At 50.4% G+C, this 23,670-nt stretch overlaps 1 protein-coding gene across 1 annotated transcript; it reads left to right on the top strand.

The window, feature by feature from the left end:
- Positions 1-49: 49 nt before the first annotated feature.
- Positions 50-23,670, top strand: LOC135920803 (uncharacterized). Its single transcript, XM_065455066.1, has 4 exons — positions 50-496; positions 19,713-19,853; positions 23,366-23,470; positions 23,530-23,670. The coding sequence occupies exons 1-4, from the start codon at positions 101-103 to the stop codon at positions 23,638-23,640; spliced, it is 753 nt and encodes a 250-aa protein (XP_065311138.1). The 5' UTR covers positions 50-100; the 3' UTR covers positions 23,641-23,670.

The following is a 23,670-nucleotide window of genomic DNA, read 5'->3' as shown; positions in this document are numbered from 1 at the left end:
TGAAAAACCAGCTGACCGAGGCGACTTGAGAGAAAGGTTGAGCAACTCCTCCAAATCATCGTCCTCGGTTGGCTTGGGCTTTGGCTTGGCTGCTGCAATTATGGCTACTTGCAAAGAGTTCTTCAAGGACTCCCCGACATCTGGCATTGTCTTGGTCTGTCGCTTTCCAGTCCGAAGGAATGCCTCGTACTTTTCTTTGCAGGCAGCTGCCTCATCTTTGAACTCCTGTATAACGCTGGCCGGGAAAATGTCTTCTGGTAGGCCAAGCCGCTCGTGCAGTGGAATTGTTTGCAGCGCCTCAACGATTGTGTCGCAGTCGATGGAGAGAAACTCGCTGAGCTCAGCTGGTTCGTCTTGCCAGTCCTGTTGCTCCTTGAAGCGAAAGTGTGCGCTCGCTCCAGCTGATGCGCTCAGCAAGAGGTCAAAGTCCTCGCCGCGCTTCCTGTTGTACTCGGTTTCGACTTCGACGGGCTCGTCGTATCGACTCCAATTGCTGGTGAGTCCCCGTTTCCTAAACTGGGGGTCGCACGTGGGTTCTATCGGTGTAGGAGCCGTAGTCGCTACGGATGAGCTTTTGCTCTCCGTTGGGTTGGACGGAACATCTCCACCGGATTTAGGTTCCGTTTACTTTAAGTCGCGAAGGTGAGCGCAAGAGCGGTCAGCTGGTTTTTCAACTGAGCGTCGTCCTCTTCTTCCTTCCTCCACTCGGGACCGCCAGCACGTTCACTGGTCTTCGTTTTCTTCATGCGTAACAATATATTTTATCTGTATCATGATACGTCTGGCAAGACGTGTAGCGGTATTTGTATTTCCGAGACATGAAAGAATGCATCATCTATCTTAAGATACAGGTCATGTTATCGGAACATCACCGTGCAAAACTATATATATATATATATATATATATATATATATATATATATATATATATATATATATATATATATATATATATATATATATATATATATATATATATATATATATATATATATAAACATTGCTTGAACTCCCCAAGCTGCCACTGCTGCCACACCGCCACTTGTTTAAAGCTAAAGGCAGCAGCATTCTTTTAACTTTCCCCAGAGCCCTGCAGCTTATCCTGCGACGCTTTCTGCCACTACAATAGGTCTGAAACGTACGTTTTTGGGCTGCACAAGTTGTCTCGTAGAAGAAAAATAGTAAAGGTATTGCACGTTAATAATAATAATAATAATAATAATAATAATAATAATAATAATAATAATAATAATAATAATAATAATAGTTAAGAACTTTCCAAGCAAACTTTTTTGTGCATACGCGTTTTCTGCTATATTATACAGATCTATAATAGGAATTAAATTTGCGAATGTATTGGAGTATCGTATCGGATACAATAATTGCAGTTGCATCTTGTATTTGTATCTCAAATACTTGCTGCCCGAGTATCTTCTATCGTATCATGATACAATTGCAAAGTATCTTTGCCCACCTCTGACGTATAGCGTAGTATCGCGTCGGCTGATGTCAAGTTGTTTTGGAAACGCGCAGTCACCCGTGTATTTGTGCTCTTATAGCGCAGGAAGTAATGCTCAGGAATGTTGGAATGCTTGCAAATCAGAGGTTTTCTTCATATTTTATGGTATTGTTTGGGATGAGTGGGGTATTTTCTACGCTGTGTATGTAAAAGCGAATTGCTAGTGTTTGTAATGCTGCCCATTCACCACTTTCGCACGTTTTGCCTCTACATGCAGTATTCCTATGAGGTCTAAATACCAAAAGGACACGTGCTTGTAAATTACTTTTTTTTACAGCTGATACCATCCGGTGGAGCTTCGTACGGGAAATACAGCTGCTCACTTCGTGCCACAACGTAGGATGAATGTTTAAATTATGGGGTTTTACGTGCCAAAACCACTTTCTGATTTGAGGCACGCCGTAGTGGAGGACTCCGGATATTTAGACCACCTGGGGTTCTTTAACGGGCACCTAAATCTGACTAAGACCTGTCTAACTTCGGGTGAGGAAGAGGATAGGCCCTTCTGCTAAGCCGATAGTGAGATGTTATCTCGTGAAAAGTAAGGAGCCGATCGTTCTGCTGGATTTCATCCTGTCCCCATAAGGCCTCCATGCCGCCGCGGCGCGTTAGATCTCGCGCACGGTCATGGGCAAGCTCGTTGAGGTTAAATATGTTCTGATGAACGTCCGCACCCATATGGGCGGGAAACCAAGAGATGAAGTGAGTTCCAGGGTTTGTTCTCTTTTCCAGAATGGAGGCAGCCTCTTGGGCTAGGTTACCCGCAGCGGCGTAGCTAGGGCGTCTGGCATCCGGGGCCCATAGGTCTTCTGTCACCCCCCCCCCCCCCTTGATGTAGTCGAGGAAGGCGAAGATATCGACAATTTCCGGGTTTCAGAACCAGTACAGCCGCCTTGGATACGGCGCACGTTCCCCGGGTCCCCCTCTCCTTCGCTTTCTTTCCGAGAGATCACGAATGCAGCAGATATACACGCTATTTTTTCTGCAGCAAATAACACAGGGTGCTGCACTGATAACGTGTGATAAGCCGATGTGCACATCTTGGGTCAGACTGTAAGGCTTGGCAGCCAATACAAATGCGGCATCGTGGAAAACATGACTCACGTCACAAGTAACAAAAATATATTTATAATAAAGTTTTAATTACCAATTTTAGCGGCAATATTGCATTTGCAAAACTGAAGCCCGACATTCATATTGACACGTGTACTTATCGCGCAACCACGTTTCGCCGCTTGACAACTGTAATCGCAGAGCGAGGGACGCGCCTGCATGTATCCGACGTTTCTGGAAAGTTATCGACGCTTCTATCCGCGTATCTGTTGTCGCCGAACCTTGTGTTATCAGATTTCATCGCGTGACACGAATGGTGTAGAACTTTGTGGAAGACACGCGGGTCCCATCAGTTAATCTGGAACATTCGACGACTGATCTATAAAAGCCGACGCGCTTGACCCGCTGATCAGATTTTCGACGATCGCCGAGCGTGTTCGCCGCTTTCGTTGTGCTATAAGTGTAGCCTGTTTTGTGGGCACAGGTTCGCCCAATAAAAGCTAGTTTTGTATTCCACCGTACTGCTTCTTTCGTCACCGTCACTACCACGTGACATCTGGTGGAGGTGCTTGTGCGTTCATGTACCGAACGCCCCCGCAAAGCCGCGATCCAAGCCCAAAGCCCGAGGACAAAACTAACATCGCCGAAGACCAGCGTGCTAGCCGCAGACTGCAAGGACTGCCCCCAGAGCACGGACTTCTGAGTCGACAAAGAAGATCGTGGTCAAAACAACCCCAATGGCTGCCCCAGCGTCCCCCGTTATCCTACAACAACCTCGGGACCCACCGACCTTCCATGGAGCAGCGACTGAAGACCCAGAATCCTGGTTGGAGACCTACGAACGAATCGCGACTTTTAACAACTGGGACTCCGACGACAAGCTGCGGCATGTATACTTTGCCTTAGAAGATGCCGCCAGAACGTGGTTTGAGAACCGGGAGTCGACCTTGACGACATGGGACCTCTTCCGTACCGGCTTCCTGCGCACCTTTACGAGCGTCGTGCGCAAGGAAAGGGCCGAAGCCATGCTGGACGCCCGAGTGCAGCTACCTAACGAGAACGTCGCCATCTTCACGGAAGAAATGAAACGTCTGTTCCGCCATGCCGACCCGGATATGCCTGAGGAGAAGAAAGTCCGCCTTCTCATGCGTGGTGTGAAGGAAGAACTTTTCGGCGCAATGATACGAAGCCCACCGAAGACCGTAGAAGAGTTCCTTCGCGAGGCCACCAGCATCGAGAAGACACTCGAAATGCGGAACCGGCAATTCAACCGCCGTACAAGCTCTACCCACTACGCCGGAGTTCAGTCACTCGCCGACGACGACCTACGCGAGACTATCCGAGCTGTCGTGCGGGAGGAGCTACAAAAGCTGTTCCCATCATCACAGCCTCAAGTGGCTTCGACTGCCGACGCCGTGCGTGAGGAGCTCCAACAACAACTTGGAGTAGCCCCTGAATCGCCGCAGCGTGAGCCGCAAGCGATGACCTACGCCACCGTCGCACGCCGTCAAGGACCCCCTCCGCGACCGCGCCAGGGCCCTGTCACGCCACAGTTTCGTCGTCCGCCAGCACGACCACCCGTCGCCCAGCGCACCTACGCGAGGAAGACGGACATCTGGCGTGCTCCTGACCACCGCCCGCTCTGCTACCACTGCGGAGAAGCGGGTCACGTCTACCGACGATGTCCGTACAGGGAGATGGGACTGCGAGGTTTTGCCGTCAACGCGCCGCGTCCACAGCTTGGCGAGCGCCCACGTGACATCGCCGATTACCTCGCCGCTACTCAGTGGAGCCCTCGACGGCCGTCCCGTTCGCCATCACCAGGCCGCTACCTGTCGCCGCAGCGCCGACCATACACTGGCCCAGCCCGGGGCCGGTCAGCGAGCCCATACCCGGAAAACTAAAAGCAGCAACCGATGGAGGTGCGGTTGCTGTTCGTCGAACTGACCAAGATCCTCCGCCGCCGACGAAGACGACGAAGAAACCATCTCGACGACCTAATGACGACACGCCGCCGTCCCGACGAAGTCTGGAAGCCAAAACTACACCGACGAAAGACGACTTGACGACGCGACGTTCCAACTTCATTTCAACACGACGCAGCCGTGATCCAACGCCAAGACCTAACTGCAATGCCAGACAAAGAACAACCGACCTCGACGTGCTTCTCGACGGCTACAAAGTCACTGCCTTAGTCGACACAGGGGCCGATTACTCCGTAATGAGTGGACACATCGCCGCCCAGTTGAAGAAAGTGAAGACCGCATGGGAAGGCCCTCAGATTCGCACCGCTGGAGGACACCTCATCACGCCGACTGGGATCTGCACGGCAAGAATAACCATTCATGACCGGACTTACCCTGCCACCTTCGTTATCCTCCAACAGTGTTCACGAGACGTCATTCTCGGTATGGACTTCCTGGACCAACACGGCGCAATCATCAACCTCAAGTCGAAGTCAGTAACGCTGTCGGAAGATAAAGCAATGCCGCCGGAGAGCCCTCGTAGTCACCACGCCTTGAGTGTGCTTGAAGATCAAGTGAGCATCCCGCCTCGCTGCAGCATTGTTATTTCGGTCAGCACCGAAACACCCGCTGACGTAGAAGGCGTCATCGAAGGCGACCAACGTCTACTGCTAGACCGTGAAATTTGCGTCGCAAGAGGGATCGCTCGACTGCATGGAGGGAAAACTGAAGTGTTGCTGACAAACTTCAGCCAGGAGTTCAAGCACATCAACAAGGGCACGACGATCGCGTACATCGAGGAAATTCTGGAAACAAGTAATGCGTTTGTCCCATCGGATTCCGCCGCATCTACCCCGACGACCATGGTTCCCGAACCAGACTACGACATTAATCCAAATCTCCCTATGATTAAGCAACAGCAGCTGAGAAGTCTGCTCCGACGATACAAAGGCTGCTTTTCGACGTCATCGAGGATTCGACAAACACCAGTCGCCAAGCATCGCATAATCACCGAGGAATGCGCTCGACCACTCCGTCAGAGCCCTTACCGAGTTTCGGCGCGAGAACGTGAAGCTATAAGAGAACAAGTCGACGAAATGCTGCGCGACGACATCATCCAGCCATCGCAAAGCCCGTGGGCATCCCCTGTTGTTCTGGTAAAGAAAAAGGACGGAACCCTACGTTTCTGCGTCGATTATCGGCGTCTGAACAAGATCACGAAGAAGGACGTATACCCCCTCCCACGGATAGACGACGCATTGGATCGGCTCTGCAACGCTAAATACTTCTCGTCCATGGATCTCAAGTCTGGCTATTGGCAAATAGAAGTCGACGAAAGAGATCGCGAAAAGACCGCCTTCATCACACCAGACGGCCTCTACGAGTTCAAGGTTATGCCATTCGGACTGTGCTCGGCGCCTGCAACGTTCCAGCGCGTGATGGACACGGTTTTAGCAGGATTGAAGTGGCAGACCTGTCTCGTATACTTGGATGACGTCGTCGTCTTCGCCGAAAATTTCGACGTTCACCTTAGGCGGCTGGCAACAGTACTAGAGGCCATCAGGACATCAGGACTTACTCTGAAGCCGGAAAAGTGCCGCTTCGCTTACGAGGAGCTTCTATTTTTAGGCCACGTCATCAGCAAATCTGGAGTCCGCCCCGACCCGCAGAAGACAGCTGCCATAGCAAAGTTCCCACAGCCCATCGACAAGAAGGCAGTGCGTAGATTTCTTGGCATGTGCGCCTACTACAGGCGATTTTTCAAGAACTTTTCACGCATCGCTGAGCCGCTGACGCAGCTAACTAAATGTGACGTCGAGTTCAAGTGGGAAACGCCGCAGGCCGAGGCATTTCAAGAACTCAAACGACGCATGCAGTCGCCGCCCGTACTTGCGCACTTCGACGAGAACGCCGATACCGAAATCCACACTGACGCCAGTAGCCTAGGCCTCGGCGCCGTCCTGGTCCAGAGAAAAGATGGACATGAACACGTGATAGCTTACGCTAGCCGGTCGTTGTCAAAAGCGGAAGGCAATTATTCTACAACCGAAAAGGAATGCCTCGCCATCGTTTGGGCTACAGCGAAATTTCGCCCTTACCTATATGGCAGGCCATTCAAAGTCGTCAGCGACCATCACGCCTTGTGCTGGCTAGCGAATTTAAAGGATCCCTCAGGACGGCTGGCACGGTGGAGCCTCAGACTACAAGAATACGACATCACTGTAACATACAAGTCCGGACGAAAACACTCAGACGCCGATTGCCTATCACGCGCCCCCATTGACCCGCCGCCGCAAGATGACGAAGATGACGACGCCTTCCTTGGTATAATAAGCGCGGAAGACTTCGCCGAACAACAACGAGCGGACCCGGAACTTAAAGGCCTCGTCGATTATTTCGAAGGGCACACCGACGTTGTCCCCAGGGCATTTAAGCGCGGATTATCTTCCTTCACGCTTCAAGACAGTCTACTCGTGAAGAACTTCTCACCAGTCCGCGCCAATTACCTTCTTGTTGTCCCGTCAGGACTTCGTCCAGAAGTATTGCACGCCCTACATGACGATCCGACCGCTGGACACCTCGGTTTTTCCCGGACACTATCGAGGATTCAAGAAAAGTATTATTGGCCGCGCCTGACCGCCGACGTCGCCCGTTATGTCAGAACATGCCGAGACTGTCAGCGACGCAAGACACCGCCGACAAGGCCAGCCGGATTACTACAGCCAATCGAGCCTCCTTGCCGACCATTCCAGCAGATCGGGATGGACTTGCTGGGACCCTTTCCGACGTCAACAACCGGAAATAAGTGGATCGTCGTGGCGACAGACTACCTCACCCGCTTCGCTGAAACTAAAGCACTGCCGAAAGGTAGCGCAGCCGAAGTGGCGAAATTCTTTGTCGAAAACATCCTGCTTCGACATGGCGCCCCAGAAGTCCTCATCACCGACAGAGGAACGGCCTTTACAGCGGAGCTTACCCAAGCCATTCTGAAATACAGTCATACAAGGCACAGGAGGACCACGGCCTACCACCCGCAGACGAATGGCCTTACGGAGCGGCTGAATAAGACCCTCGCCGACATGCTAGCGATGTACGTCGACGTCGAACACAAGACCTGGGATGCCGTCCTGCCGTATACTGTTACGAACTTGTACCGCTGCACCACGATTACGGCTTTGTGGTCCCGTAGCGCTCGTCACCCGTTTCGTGACAGAGCGTTGGTAGCGATGACTCCGAGCCTGGCGTCGATGAGAATAACAAAAGGGACTTTATACATTATATACAGGTTATCATACAGGACATGAACGGGTCGGCACTGGGGCCGAGTGCTCACAACAAACGCGACTGTTCTCGCACGACGACGTCCGGCGAAAACGCGTTACACATCTCACCCCAGTCGGGACGACACTCTCTCCCGGTGGGGTCGGCAGATCCTGTTTCTCAGGCAGCGCGGTGCTGCTTTTATAATCCCCGAGCACCATTGTCACTGAAACGGCCCAATACAAAGTCAGCACACGACGGTCGTCCGAGGGGTCCAACCAGCGACCGCGCTGGCCACCCGGTTCAAAGTTCGCGCGCGCGGTGACCTTCAGGCAAGGGAGGTGCGGCGCCGGGCCGTCGGGCACACGCGGACACGTCAAAACACGCTGCTCCGCCGAGGCTTCTCCCGCACGAAGGCGCAGCATCTTGACTTGTGAAGGGAGAATTATGGCGCTCGCAGGATAGATTCCGCATCTTGCAGATTCGGAATCCGGGCTTGTGGTAGTGGCACAACAGCATCCCCGCCCTCAGATAAGGCGCCGGGAAGACGAGCTGCCTCCACGTGGCTCGGATGCCAGGCGCGCACGTTCGTCAGGCTCGTCCAAGTTCACGTCCAGTGTCGGGACGCCAGGTAACATCACGTGCCCAGGTCCGACTCGCCAGGACAGGAGCTCTGCTCACCACGTCGTCGCCAAGGCACCTTGACCAGCTCCGCTCGGGTCGTTCCTAAGACCTTGCTTCTCGCCACTGGTCCCGCTTGGTCGTTCTGCAGCTTGCAAAACCGACCGGCAAAAGGCAACACCCAACACGAACAAGTGCCCTCTGTCTCCCGTCAAACACCAGACAAGGCCATAATTCAAATCAACCTAACTAAATTGTTTTCCCCTTTTTTCTCCCGCTGCAACAAGAGGCAGGTGTACGATCTAGCACACAAGGCTCAAACAATCAGTTTTCAAATCATCAACACAACAAAATAGAAACAATTAATAATCAGCAATAATAATGACAAATAGAATGGTCCCCTTGAAATCGCTTTGGACCGAAAACATACTTCTGAGGAAGCAAATGAGGTCATTCATTTTTCCCGGCGATATTTTCGCGGAATCTGAAGCTGCTTATATTTGCGACCCTGCTTATCCGTGTAGCGGCGGTACAATAAGCCAGGTTCCTTGCCAAATGAAACCCCCTTTTTTTCCACTCCCCGTTTGACGCTCTTCCTCAGATCGGCTAATGAACAATCTTCCTGTTGCTCGCGAATCAGACTTTTTCTTTCAACTGCAGCCTGCTCCTGCCGGCTGGCGGAAACCGGAGCGAGTGCGGAGCCCGCGTCGCCTAATTGCGGCGTCGAGTCTATATCGCGGCTAGCACTGCACGCGTCACTCCCACTCACTTCCAGGACCCGCTCGTCTAGGCCAGCCTCCGAGCTCTGCCTCTCCCGTGACTGCTCGCCACTCAAGTTACCGTGATCGGTCCGTGTGCCGCACCGCCTTTCGCTTCCCGACGCTAAGTCAAGTTCCCTCGACAGCGGGCGCGCTTTGGATCGCGTGGGGGCCATGTACGCCACGTCGGCAAAGAATGATTTGCCCTGATCCCTCAGCAGCTGCTCCGAGCTATTTGAGAAAAGGTAGGAAAATTGCTCCGGGAGGGCGGCTGACACAGCGGCTTCGGTGTTAAGTTTCCCAAATTCTCCTTCAATGCTAACCGTTGCGATCGGTAAACAGACACTCTCCTTCTCGGCCACTTGCCGTATCCTAACGCACTCTCCCGTAAAATCACTCGAGGAGACGAAAGACGGGTGAACAACGTCCATAGTTGCTGCAGAGTCCCGCAGTGCTCGGCACTTCTTGCCGTTTACCTTAATTTCCTGCACATAGGGCTCCAATAGACGTATGTTCTTGTGAGTTTCCCGTATCGTTGCAAAAGCAATTCTCTCTGGGCAGCTTGCAGCGATGTGCCCTTGCTTTTTGCAATTGTAGCAGGTTAACGGTCTCCGTTTTTCAAAAGAACGCGTCATTTCGTTTCGCTGTTTCGGACCATCGTCATCATTCTGAGATGCATTCTGTCCATCCCTTACAGTTTCTTTGGGAAGGGACTCGTCGTCCTGAAACTCGCGACGCGTGATTTCCTTCCGTTCGTCGGGCTTCCCGTAAAACACATCTCTTCTATCTGCTTTTTCTACACGCACTGCCTTGCTGTGCAAGCTGCGGCGGGTGTAATACTCTTCCGCTAACTCTGCTGCCTTGTTTAGCTTAACCTCCTTTAGCCTATCTTGCAGCCAGAGCCGGACATCCTCATCAATGCAACGGTAGAACTGCTCCAACGCGATGCATTCGACAATTTTGTCGCGGTCGTCGTAAACCTCTTCGCCCTTCAGCCATTCCACCAGGTCGGCTTTTAGACGAAACGCGAAGTCAACATTCGACTCCTTACCCTTTTTTGCATACCGGAACCTCTGCCGGAAAGCTTCGGGCGACAATTTGTACTTCCGCAGTAGCGCTTCCTTCACATCACTGTAGCTCTCAAACGCCTCTTTCGATAAGCAAGTTATTACGTCTGATGCCTCCCCAGGAAGCAACGCTAACAGATTCTGTGCCCAAAGGGATCGCTCAATGCTATTCCGTTCACACACGTGCTCAAATTTCACGAGGTATTTGGCCATATCCTCTCCGACGACAAAGGGTGGAAGTTGATCGCGTATTCTTGGAACATTAGAAGTGAGACTAGGCGCCGGCGAGTTATTTCGGATCTCCAACTCTTTCATTTTAAGCTCGTGCTCACGTCGCTGCCTCTCTCTCCTTTCCTCCTTTTCCTCCTCGCGAAGTTCCTTTTCCTCCTCGCGACGTTGCTGTTCTCTCCTTTCCTCCTTTTCCTCCTCGCGACGTTGCTTTTCCTCCTCGCGACGTTGCTGTTCTCTCCTTTCCTCCTTTTCCTCCTCGCGACGTTGCTGTTCTCTCCTTTCCTGCTCGCAACGTTCCTTCTCCTCCCTTTCCCGACGTTCATTGATACCCGCCAAGGCCTCAGCGGCTTCCTCAGCCGTTACGTCCCCAGTCCTCATGACCTCAAGGATCGCATTCTTTCTTTTGGTTGAGCCCAACTCAATGCCCAACTCCTCACAAATTTCGAGAAGTTCCTTCACCTTGTACTTCTCCATCGTTCACACTGTCCTCCTGCTGTTTACCCTTTTTGAATATACCTGCCGTACGCTACTATAACACTACTAGTAAGACATATGCAAGTATTTCACACACTGCCCTGTTTACCCTCTCAGCATCCCCTGGTTTTCAAAACACTCTTACTAGGCTTGAAACACACAAGGTTAAACACAATGCAACACCAAGTCAATCCCTGAGCTACTATAACCTGTGTCAGAGAAAGTCTGGTGTTTGAGGTAAACTTCAGGCACTCACCGCGCCGAGGTAGCTGATGCCGGTCAATCCCGTAGCTGCCATCCAGTGTTACGAACTTGTACCGCTGCACCACGATTACGGCTTTGTGGTCCCGTAGCGCTCGTCACCCGTTTCGTGACAGAGCGTTGGTAGCGATGACTCCGAGCCTGGCGTCGATGAGAATAACAAAAGGGACTTTATACATTATATACAGGTTATCATACAGGACATGAACGGGTCGGCACTGGGGCCGAGTGCTCACAACAAACGCGACTGTTCTCGCACGACGACGTCCGGCGAAAACGCGTTACACATCTCACCCCAGTCGGGACGACACTCTCTCCCGGTGGGGTCGGCAGATCCTGTTTCTCAGGCAGCGCGGTGCTGCTTTTATAATCCCCGAGCACCATTGTCACTGAAACGGCCCAATACAAAGTCAGCACACGACGGTCGTCCGAGGGGTCCAACCAGCGACCGCGCTGGCCACCCGGTTCAAAGTTCGCGCGCGCGGTGACCTTCAGGCAAGGGAGGTGCGGCGCCGGGCCGTCGGGCACACGCGGACACGTCAAAACACGCTGCTCCGCCGAGGCTTCTCCCGCACGAAGGCGCAGCATCTTGACTTGTGAAGGGAGAATTATGGCGCTCGCAGGATAGATTCCGCATCTTGCAGATTCGGAATCCGGGCTTGTGGTAGTGGCACAACAATACGTAACATTCGCTTACAACACGGCGGTGCAAGAAACAACACAGATCACGCCGTTTAAGCTGGTTTACGGCAGGAACCCGACGACGACGCTCGACGCCATGCTGCCCCACATCACTGTTGACGTCGCTAGCTATCTCCAGCGCGCCGAAGAAGCCCGACAGCTCGCCCGCCTACGGATCAAGACCCAGCAGCGTACCGACAGCCGACACTACAACCTCCGAAGACGCTTCGTCGAGTACCAGCCCGGCGACCGTGTTTGGGTATGGACCCCGATACGCCGGCGAGGACTCAGTGAAAAGCTGCTGCGACGCTATTTCGGACCCTACAAGGTCATCCGACGTATTGGCGCACTAGACTATGAGGTCGTGCCAGACGGCATTTCGCACTCACAGCGGCGCCGCGCACGATCTGAAGTGGTCCACGTGGTGCGCCTTAAACCATTTTACGGACGCTGATGAACTTCCTTAGTTTGTTGTTTTCTTTGCTACGAGTGCTTTTCTTTGTTACTTTCGTTTGTTTGCAGCATCGGGTCGATGCTTTTTAAGAGGGGGGTAATGACACGTGTACTTATCGCGCAACCACGTTTCGCCGCTTGACAACTGTAATCGCAGAGCGAGGGACGCGCCTGCATGTATCCGACGTTTCTGGAAAGTTATCGACGCTTCTATCCGCGTATCTGTTGTCGCCGAACCTTGTGTTATCAGATTTCATCGCGTGACACGAATGGTGTAGAACTTTGTGGAAGACACGCGGGTCCCATCAGTTAATCTGGAACATTCGACGACTGATCTATAAAAGCCGACGCGCTTGACCCGCTGATCAGATTTTCGACGATCGCCGAGCGTGTTCGCCGCTTTCGTTGTGCTATAAGTGTAGCCTGTTTTGTGGGCACAGGTTCGCCCAATAAAAGCTAGTTTTGTATTCCACCGTACTGCTTCTTTCGTCACCGTCACTACCACGTGACAATATCTTGCCCAACAACAACTTCACAAAAATCTTCGTAGGTACTATGGCACGCAGTATTTCGTCTGTGGGCAGCGCTGAACGAAAACGAAAATTAAATTGTTTGTCAGTGACGCTGGTCTCCCCACCCTATTAGAAAACGCTACCTGCTTCCCCGCTGCGCGGGCGCCAATGCTATGACAATTACGAGTTCTCTTCATTCTTATCAATAAAGCCTTGTTTTCATTTTCTGCCATACGGACAAACGTGATTATCCGAGCTGCGGTACCACAGCAAGATTGGGAACAGAATAGAGCATGCGTTGCGTCGATTCTTGGCGTCACCATAAAGAAAAGAAAGAAAAGGGCGCGATGGAGCCCGTGCCAGCGAAAGCTTGCACTAATTTTGGTCTGCACTCGCAATGGAGAGGATTATGTTATCAACGTCACTGGTCCACTATTTCAGATTTATTTCGCTGCTGCTATATACTGGGCGCCGCCCGCAGTGCCAAAGTACTGTAGGTTGTAGCACCGAAAATGATTTTGTTTAAGACGTTTTTGTTGAGTTAACAATATGACTTTGAGTCCTTAATTCTCGAATTGAAGTGCTTCCTCTATAAGTACTAATTACGGGATTATTAAGGATATGGTTATTACTTATCTGCCATATTTTTCGCGCTACCGAGTTCCTAGTAATCAGAAAAAGACATAACTTCATAGAATCTCGATCGGGAAATATCCTTACAAAATTCACCTTTTTTTTTTATAAAACTCTGTGCAGCTGATACAGACACTGTACTTGTGACATGAAGTCACACAACAACAGTTTTCTGAAACTTTCGTCGGTAAGAAGAAAAGCGTGAAACATAACGGCAGGTTTCGCAGCGGCTTCTCGGAGCGAGCGGGAGAGGGGAAGTAAAAGCGAGCAGGACATCGCGCCGGGCCCGCGACTACAGCCTGTCGAGTCATACGCCTCCGAACTCTTTGGCCGAACCGAGTCTGAAGGCGATCCAGAGAATCCCATTCGCGTCTTTTGACGGCCCCACTTAGGCAACGTCGCTCTCAACGAACGCTTCGCCGTAAACGCGAGCGCCGGGCGCGCTGTTTGAACGCCCTCTTGCTGCTGTCTTTGTTCGTCTTCGCTGCGCGTTAAGAACGGAAGAGGGATCCAAGAGCCCCGACGCCTTACAACGCCTCACTGTATGTTTCGCGACTCCTAGCTGCTCCCAGCATGAACGCACAGCATGAACGCACAGCACGAGCGCACCCCACATGAAACGTTCCGCTAAGGCGAATAGTTTAGCGACCATTTCGCGAATTAAATTTGTTAGCCCGCACATTCGTGCAATTATTTCGTGGGGTGTTGATAGAGCTTAAGCCGACAATTCTGCGGCGCAACGCATTGGGTGCATGAGCTCGGGCTACTGGATACCGGAACATTCTTAGCAATTTGCGCCCAGTCAAGCCGGCGGAAAGAGGGGTGTCTTCAGGCGTATATGACACCCCCCCCCCCCCCCTAGCCCCTTGCACCCGGGGCCCACGGCCCCCCGGCCCCCCCTGTTGCTACGCCACCGGTTACCCGATTCGAAAGCTTTGATGGCCGCTCGTGAGTCGGTGAAAACGTTGGTGCGCGAGGGGTCGGTCATGGCCAGGGCTATGGCGACCTGTTCCGCGACTCCACTCGAAGCAAACCTAACCGAGGCCGAGGAGCGTAATTCCCCTTTGCCGTCAATGATTGCCAACGCGAACGTGCTAGAGTTGCCGTGCTCGGGCTTTTCGCCTCCCTACATTGTATTGCGGGTGCATATTCCGAGGGAATGGGCTGACCTCAATGGTTGCCCGTGCCTCTCTGGATAAGGTGATTTTCCGTTCATTGAGTATTCTTGGAGCCATGCAGGCCTCGTCTAGGATGCGTCTCCCTGCCCTGGTTGACGAGAGCCTGACTACCTGAGCGGTGACCTGCGCTTCGATCACTTCATCAATATCGTTGTCCATACCGAGTTTGCTTAACCTGTCCGAGCAAGTGGTTACTGGTAACCCCAGTATCTTTTTGATGCTCTTGCGCATGAGAATGTTAAGCTTATTCTTTTCGGTTTTGGTCCAGTTAAGGGCCGAGGCTACATAATTGATGTGGCTCATTAGGAAAGCGTGATGGATCCTGAGGAGGTTGTCTTCACCTAGTCCCTTCTTTCGTCCGGATACTCTAGCAACTAGTCTCAGCATGCTCTCGGTTTTCGCCGTGATGCGCGTGAGCGTTTTGGCATTACATCCACGCGCGTCAATCAGTAATCCTAGGATTCGGATAGATTCGACTTGACGAATGGGCTGCCCGTTTCTTGCAAATAGGGATATAGGAAGTTGGTTTAGGGGGGTGAGCCCCCTAACACCTTGCCTGACCGGCCTGTAAAGTAACAATTCAGATTTGTTCGGGGATAGTTGGAGGCCTGTGTCTTCCAGGTAGGACTCCGTTGCGTCTAGGGCTGATTGTAGCGAGTGCTCTACCTCTGCGAGTGATCCTCCGGGGCACCAAATCGTGATATCGTCTGCGTATAACGAGTGGCTTATATTGGGAAGGGATCTGAGCCTTTCCGACAAGCCCTTCATGACTATGTTGAACAGTAAGGGGGAGATTACTGCTCCTTGGGGAGTGCCTCTGGCCCCTAGTGCGAACTCAACTGACTTGAGTTGTGCAATCCTGATGGTGGCTGTTCTGTTCATGAGGAATGATCTAACAAAAGCCTGTAACCTTGCTCCCAGACCTGGGCTGGCCGTGGCCTGCAGGACAAATCGATGAGATACAGTGTCAAAGGCCTTGGTCAGGTCAAGGGCTAAGATGCCCCTAACATCCCTAGTGCTGTTATCGAAAATGTGCTTCTTAAGGAGTAGCATTACATCCTGTGTGGAAAGGCCGGGCCTGAAGCCGACCATGTTGTTAGGGAACAGTTCGTTGCGTTCTATGTAATCCGATATCCTGTGCAGGATCGCATGCTCCGATACCTTGCCTACGCAAGAGGTTAGCGATATCGGCCTTAGGTTGTCAGGGTTTAGGGGCTTACCCGGTTTCGGGATAAGCACAACCGAGGCCGCTTTCCACTCGTCCGGGACGCACCCGTTCTCCCAAGTTTTGTTGACCTCTTTCGTTAGCAGCTCAATTGATCTATCATCCAGGTTCCTTATAGCAGTCTGAGATGCCGTCCGGACCTGAGGCCGACCTGCTATTTAAGTTGTGAAGTACTGCTCTGATTTCGGACTCCGTGAAGGGGCCATCGAGCTCCTTTACCGTGTCACATTCGATGTTGGGATATTCCTCTGAGTGTGCTGCGCCTAGCGGGAGATATCTATTGGCTACCTCGTCTAAGAGCGTTTGTTCGGTTCCTCCTTCTTCTTTGTGCTTGTGAATGAGGCGGCACAATGTCTGTCTTTGATTGCTTTGGTTTGCGTGTCATCTAGCATGTGTTTGAGGAGATTCCATTTTCCGCCTGTGCGAAAGCGCCCATCGACTGCTGAACAGATTTGATCCCATTGTAGCCTAGCTAATTCGGTGCAGTACTGTTCAATCTCCCTGTTAAGTGCGGCAACCCTCTTTCGCAACCTCCGGTTAAGCCTTTGTGTTTTCCATCGCCTCAAAATAGAGGCTTTATAGCTTCCAAGAGATGTGCGAGGTGCGGGTCCATCCTGGAAACCTCGAGCTCGGTTTGAATAGTTTTTGTAGCCTTTTCAACATCTGCTCTGAGTGTCTCGACGAGTTTGCTGAAGCTGGCGTATTCGCCAGTGTCATCCTTTCTGAGCTTACGGAAAGCATCCCAGTCCGTCACTTTAAGTTCCCTGGCCTGGGGGGCTCTGACCTGAAGGGTAATACTATATGATGAAGTGATCGCTGCCCAGGTTTTCTTGCTTGTTATCCCATGTTGTTTGCTCTACATTTCTGATAAGGGCAAGATCGGGGGTTGTGTCTCTAGCTACCAACGTGCTCAGTCTCGTGGGGAAACGGCGATCGGTGATGACTGTTAGCGTTAGGTCATCGACGGCCCGCGCGCTAGATTCGTGCCCTTAGCTGTCTGCCTGATGTACCCCCATGCGTTGTGTGGGGCGTTGAAGTATCTCGCGATTACTAACGGTGACTCTCTAGCGAGCGAAGCCGCCTTCATAAACAGGGAGTGGAAAGACTGTCTCTGATCGTATGGTGGGATGTAAACATTGAGGATGCATGAACACGCCTTGTTTAAGCCAGCTGTCGGGGATAACCTCAACCAGAAGCGCCTCCATTTTGCCGCGACCTGGCTGAATGTCATGTTTAACGTATGCGAGCTTTTTGCTCACTAGCGTAGCTACACCTCTCTTGGACTCCCCCCTTGCCGCCACCGATTTGTAGCCTGCGAGGGTGGGTGTAACACACAGTGTCTCCTGTAGCAAAATTATTTGCGGCCTTTTGGCCTCAGCTGTATTGTAGTGCTACAACATCGAACGAACGCACCAAAAGCTCGGAACGAACATTTTAACAGAGCGAAATAAACATGTCCTCATTTCACAAGGCGTCTACTTTCTGAAATTGCGCGTTGCACAGATTACAGATTCGATGGAGGCTTGTAAAGATCGCTCGCGATCATATTTATTTTACTAAATAAAAGAAACGATTCCTCACACAGCCAGCGCACGATTGAGCAGCAGCAGCAAAAACAAATAAATGCCCCACCAATCAGCGCAGTCGGCGTACACGTAGCAGCTAGCGTTCAAAACGCGCGAGCCCAAAACCGAAATCGGAAGTGTGGTGCGTTTTAATTCCAGCCGCTTGATGCGCTACAGTCTGTTCGGCCGTGGGCTAAGGGAGTGTCCGCTTTTACGGTCAGTGGCATAGATAAAGAATCGGCTTGTCAGTGGTGGTGCTTTTTTCGATGGAGTAACCGGCAAGCTGGTCATTGTGTTGTGCTATGGAATTTGCCATGTGTCCATGTTATATGAATTTTTAGTCATTATAAAATACAGTATTCAACAGGCATCAGGCTAGAAAGCGACGAACATGGTCAGCGTATTCCAAAGAGTAGGGTTACTTTATAGATAATTGAAATAACCGCGTTGTTAAATTAGTTATCGCTAGGAGTACACCTGCTTGAATTCTACACTGTCATACCCCAGTCATGGGAGTCTTGCGCTGGAGTTTGAGGTATAGTAGCGGCGCCTGGTGGCGGCGCGGGAAACGACATCTGGGTCGTACCAGCTTGGGTCGTATTGAACCCAGGCTATGGCGAATCACGTTTCTAGGTCGAGTTTTGCGCCGATTCGCACTTTTTTCTGCCCTGTTGCGAGTGAGAAAAGGCCCCTCACTTCTCACAGACCACGCTGCGAGCTCGCCGAAGCCTCTAGTTTAACTAAAACGGACTCTCCGTGTGCCCTGGGACGTAATGCCAGGAGCAGAAGGAATCGGTGACGCCGATCCGGAGAGACCTAGCCGAGCCTCGAAAAGGTGTCACCGTCATTACTTCTCCGTCATGGGCTGCCATGAACAAGAAGCCTGAATCCCAACATAAGATTCTACCGTTTTCCTTCAAGGCCTCACGAAGTGGAGCGTCGGGAACGCTGCATAGCTGCAGTTCTTCGCGCTGAGTAAGCGAAACTTCGCGCCATGCTGACTGCTTCGCCTGTCTTGAAGCTTGCTTGATTATCTGCGCTCTAAAGTTCAGTGTTTCGCACCTTCAGTCCCGACGGCAGACCGACATAGCAGCATGCATGGCTGGTAATTCACGATTCGAGACCCGGCCACAGCGACAATTAACAATTCGACCGATGCGAAGTGGTGAAGTGACCAGGTGTGTGCAAATCAGCACAAATGGTCGGGCTCATTCGATGACAATTCACTACTCCACTACGAGCAGCACAGGTTAAGAGAGTTAAATGCGCTCATCCTTCATCTCAAGCTAACACGTTGAGGCAGCGCAGCAAGGCAGTACCGATTGCAGCACATCGATGTTCGAGCGCTGTCATTAAAAACCTATATCAAGCGAGCAGCGTACGAGCTCGCGCTGCAGCGCGATTCGCACGTACGTGCGAGCTCACATGCGTTGCATCAGTTATTACCAGTTACTAAAGGGACAGATGGCCGCTACTACAGCGCAGGCATAACTACTTGTTTAGCGGCATGCAGTCAACAAAGATTACAGGAGGCCCGCTGTTTCGCAGCATGTCGAAAGACCGCTGCCGTCGCGGCGCGTACGATCGTGCGCTCGAGCAGTTCGTACATCGCGGCGCGTACCGTCGTGTGCTCGAGCAGTTCCGTACACATTATGCCTGCTTATCGCTGCTGTGAATTCATTTATAGCAAGCGTTTCCTTGCGTTTGTGTGCCTGAATCTAGCAGCTAGCGTGCAAACCTTACCTGAAGTTCCACTTCGTACGCTACTCGCTTCACTTGCGATTGACACGGTGCTAAAACTTCGCCGCCTAATTCTTGAACGGCGTACACGTATTCGGCACTGCATAATTTCTTGCCTTTACGCAGCGTACCACCCCTGAAAAAAATCTTCGGCGCCTGATATTCGCTGCAGGCCGTGAAACAACACAACCGAAAGTGGCGGGTCCATATTGTAAACGTGCTTTCCGAAGCAGACGAACGAGCTTGGTACGACCCATTTTAGCACAGAGGGCGCTTTTTAGCACCTTTTTCGCAGCGCCCCCTGGGCAATGCAAGAGCCCCATAGGGGCACTTTCGATAGCGATCGGACTTGATCGCTATCGAAAGTGCCCCGTATAAGAGGCTAATAAAAACGTCTCGACAAAAAACTTATGCCGGCAGACTGCCGATGGGTGCGTCGTGTCACACGCGTGATCCACAGTGGAATGTGCTTCATCCTTTGTCTTCCTAGTGAAAACTGGCGCTTTTGTTTTTCAGATGTTTCAGCGCCTTTGGGGCAAGCAAAGCACGGCAGCCACGATGTCGGCCGCATCAAGTTTCATCGAGCAAACGTTGGAAAATAGTCCCGTTGTCATATTCTCGAAGAGTTATTGTCCATTTTGCAGAAAAGCAAAGCAAGTAAGTTAATTATTTCGTTCACAAGTGTCTCCTTTTTGAAGGCGAATAATATATGTTCCAATGAAACCCTTTAGTTGCTTGTTAAGGTACACTCACACTAGGCCGACCCGACACCGATTTCGGTCTGCCGACTGTCGGCGACAGCGTTGTTTCCTTCGTGTCGGCGCCTCTGTCACACTGTACCCACGCCGGCAATCTGCTGATGGTCGGCGGAGAGCTCGGCGTCGGTACAGTGTGACAGGCGCCGACACGAAGGTAAAAAATGCTGTCTCCAACAGTCGGCAGACAGAAATCGGTGTTGGGTCGGCCTATTGTGAGTGAGCCTTTAGAGTAACAGTTGAGTGTGTAAAGCTGGCAGCACCCTAACTGTTCTACGGTTTTCTTCTCTTGAGGAAGTTGGGCGTATACATGAAGTACGAAAGAGAACTTGTGACAATAACCCACGTTCGTGCTCAATCTTTGACCCTAAAGTTGGAACTACAACCAAGGTCATGACCATGATTTCTCTGTGCTAGGGTTGTTGCACATCGGAGCACAAATATTACTGCTGCATACAATTTCAATACAGACAAAACTAGCAACGATAATAGGTGCTTGTTTTTTAGTTATTACGCACCTGCAAGTATGCTGATGAGGTCATATAATATTGCACTTGGCAAAGTTGCATGAGGATCAAACCAGCTTACTGTACTTCACTGTTTATTCACTGGCACTCCCCACTGCCGTTCACCCATACACATTTCTTCCACGTTTCACTCATGACATTTAATTCATTTTCTTCACCCGATGTGGTGGTTTAGGGCTGTGATGGAGTTAATGCAAGGTCATAGGTTCCCAATCCTCAGCCGAGGCAGCCACATTCTGATAATGGCAGAATGCAAAAACATTTCTGTACTTTGTGTAGCTTTGGGCACACATTAGAGAACCTTAGGTAGCAAAAATTAATTCAGAGCCTTCCACTTTTATGTCTCGCACAACTCATGAAGTCTCTCTTGATTTGTTATCCTGTACTGCCCAGGACTATCCAAGCTAGCATTCTGTCCTGTGTGATTCTTGCTGTCATCAGATGCGTTTTTCATGCTAGTTGATGATGTCTCAAGCCTGTAAATAAACACCAACTAGCCCAACTGACCTTTTTTAATTTTCTAAGATGCTTCTCTATATTCAGGTTGCCAAACAGCTGTGTCAAGTAGTCCAAGGTCAGCTTCACCATATTTATTTTGCATCAACACTCGGGCTGAGGACTCCCCACCCTGCTCTGGCTTTTTCAATGAACAGAAAGCATACAACAGAGTACTGCACACTTACAGCCATCCTAATGAGAACTCTAGCTGTCATGTTTAGGTTTTTTCCTCACCATCTTTCCATTCGTGATTGACTGCATGCTTCATTTTCTTTTTTTATAACTGTGTTGTGTATGAGGTTTGAACCTTCATTCTTGTTTACCTAAGGCAGTGTTGACCTGGCTCATTAACCTGATGGACAGAGCCCAGACAAAAAGATGCTGCAGTCAATAGAAATGGTTTGCCGTTTTACAATGTACAGTAAGTTTACTTTACCCAAGCAAGCATGATTTGCACTGGGGCATGTCCACTCATTGTGGCAATTGTATTTGTTGAAATAGAGTCGCTAGCTTTATGAAGCTGGAGCAGTCTGAGTGAGTAGATGACAAGGGTGAGCCACCATTTTGATAACAATACCACAAGACTCTGGAATCACTTAGAGCATCTTAATCACATGGCATGATTTGTTTTCTGGTATCAAATCTGCTTTTCAGCTGTCCCAAGACTATACGAAACCAGTAAATAGGAAGATATCAATAGATACAGCGTTGTTTTGGGTTACTCCCCATGAATTGGTCATTTTCTTGATTTTGCCTGTGTTATAGATACACTGTGTTCATGGTGTTTGGTGAGAGTGTAGCAACTTATGTAATGTACCGATAGCTGGTGGATTTCCTGTCACAAGCAACTGCACTATGTCATCATTGGTGGCAGCACTGTGCCATTAGGAGCCATATGAGCATTATTGTTTTGGTTATATTGACAGTTAGTTCCAGGTTTAGAGATTTACATTCAGATACAAAACAGGTTTTATGTTCAGAGTAACTGCTATTTAGCAGTTTGTTCTCATGGACAAGCGCGGTTTTGTTAGCTGCCTTCAGCCAGCTCTTGCATTAACTTTCACAGTGCAACCCGGAACTTCTTAACAATGAGACTTGAATGAAAATTTGGGATGTAGCTGTAGAATCGCATTGCTCTGTCATGAACAACAAGAAGGGAAACCGAGGGGCCCAGTTTTTAGCCAGGGCTACTGCACCATGGCACTGGCTGACCTTTACCGGGTTAGATCTTGTACACATACATAAATACCCAAGAGTGTGGATGAGGCAACAGCTGCTGCCGTAGCTTAATTAATAATGCAACACACACATAATGCGGAGGTTATGGCTTCAGCTCCCACTTGGCGGCACATCATTTTTTCGTCCACTTTCATTTCTCTTTAGCTTATTATTTCTACACTTCAAGTAAAAACTACAAATAACTTCTCCTGTGCTTTCCTTGGCTTCATAATTATAGTTGTGATTGCTGTACCATGTCAGCTGTAGGTGCACAGGTTTATGACAGGCCTGTCCATGTGTATTCATGTCCACTTTTGTCATCATTAAAAATCCTTGGAAGTTTGCAATAATTTGAAGGGCCCCTAAACCACACTGAGCTAAAAAAAAATTTTATATTGTGGCAGCTGTGTACCAGTCCACAATGGACATACAGCTGCAACATTTTTTTTTAATTGATGTCCTAACAGCGAAGTAACAGTTGTTTAATGAGTGACTGTGCGGCCACTGTGGTTTCTTACTCGGCTTTGCTTCCCTCCCCACGGGTACCCACTTGTCCTTACTGCATACTCTCAGCAACTCTGTGCAGTGAGGGAAAGGTACGGGTTGCTTCAGCTAAGCAGCATAGAGTTGGTATACAAGCATAATATAGAACCAGAAGGGCTCCTCCATTATCCACCTACGCACAGTGCCAACTGAATAGAATAATAGAAGGAAGAGTGGTGTGCAATGGGTGAGCTCCCCTCCCTTGTCTTAACACACAGTCAGCTCGTCGTGTTGGCACTCTCGTCTCCCATTGATTAACCATTTGACAGCTTTAACACTGGTGATGCCATGCACACGACCCTGCTGGCATCATGATATGTGAAGAAGGGACAGGAAAAACACAAAGCACAGGATTGTTTTTTTACTTTGTGGCTTCCCTGCGGTGTGCAGCATGTGGAAAGTGTTCGCCACAGCATTCTGTACAGGGTACACGTGTTTATTTGAAGTGTGTTTTAATATCTCAGAGATGTTTTAGGGGCCCTTCACATATAGTCAAAATTGCATGCTACCAACCACACACTGCTTACCATGCAGTGCACATTGTGAGCACTACCGCCCATGTTCTATGTAGTGCTCTACTTTGTATGTTGCTCCTAATTATGTATGTGCCATGTCCCACTTATTACAGGTATTTGATGAACTACATGTATCTTACGTTGCTGTCGAGCTTGACGGTAGGGCAGATGCCAGTGAGATTCAGAATGTTTTGCGACAAATGACTGGCGCCAGCACGGTAAGATAGTATTGTATTGCTCAACATTGATGAAACTTACATAGCCATATGTGTTTTAGGTCCCAAGGGTGTTCGTGAAGAAGCAATGCCTGGGTGGTTGTAGTGACTTGGAAGAAATGTATGGGAAGAACCAGTTGCAAACTCTACTCCGGTCAAATGGATTACTGTAGTGATATGGAAATTGAGGATAACAGTATTTG

The sequence above is a fragment of the Dermacentor albipictus genome, chromosome 1 (assembly GCF_038994185.2).
Source record: "Dermacentor albipictus isolate Rhodes 1998 colony chromosome 1, USDA_Dalb.pri_finalv2, whole genome shotgun sequence".
Lineage (NCBI taxonomy): Eukaryota > Metazoa > Arthropoda > Arachnida > Ixodida > Ixodidae > Dermacentor > Dermacentor albipictus.
This window is presented reverse-complemented; position numbering and strand designations above follow the sequence as displayed.

Bases quoted from the DNA above. Each gene is read 5' to 3' on its own strand.
- LOC135920803 (XM_065455066.1), top strand. From the start codon at position 101: ATGGCTACTTGCAAAGAGTTCTTCAAGGACTCCCCGACATCTGGCATT. The intron at 19,854-23,365 runs GTAAGTTAATTA...CACTTATTACAG, and splicing joins TTTGCAGAAAAGCAAAGCAA to GTATTTGATGAACTACATGT. The intron at 23,471-23,529 runs GTAAGATAGTAT...TATGTGTTTTAG, and splicing joins AAATGACTGGCGCCAGCACG to GTCCCAAGGGTGTTCGTGAA.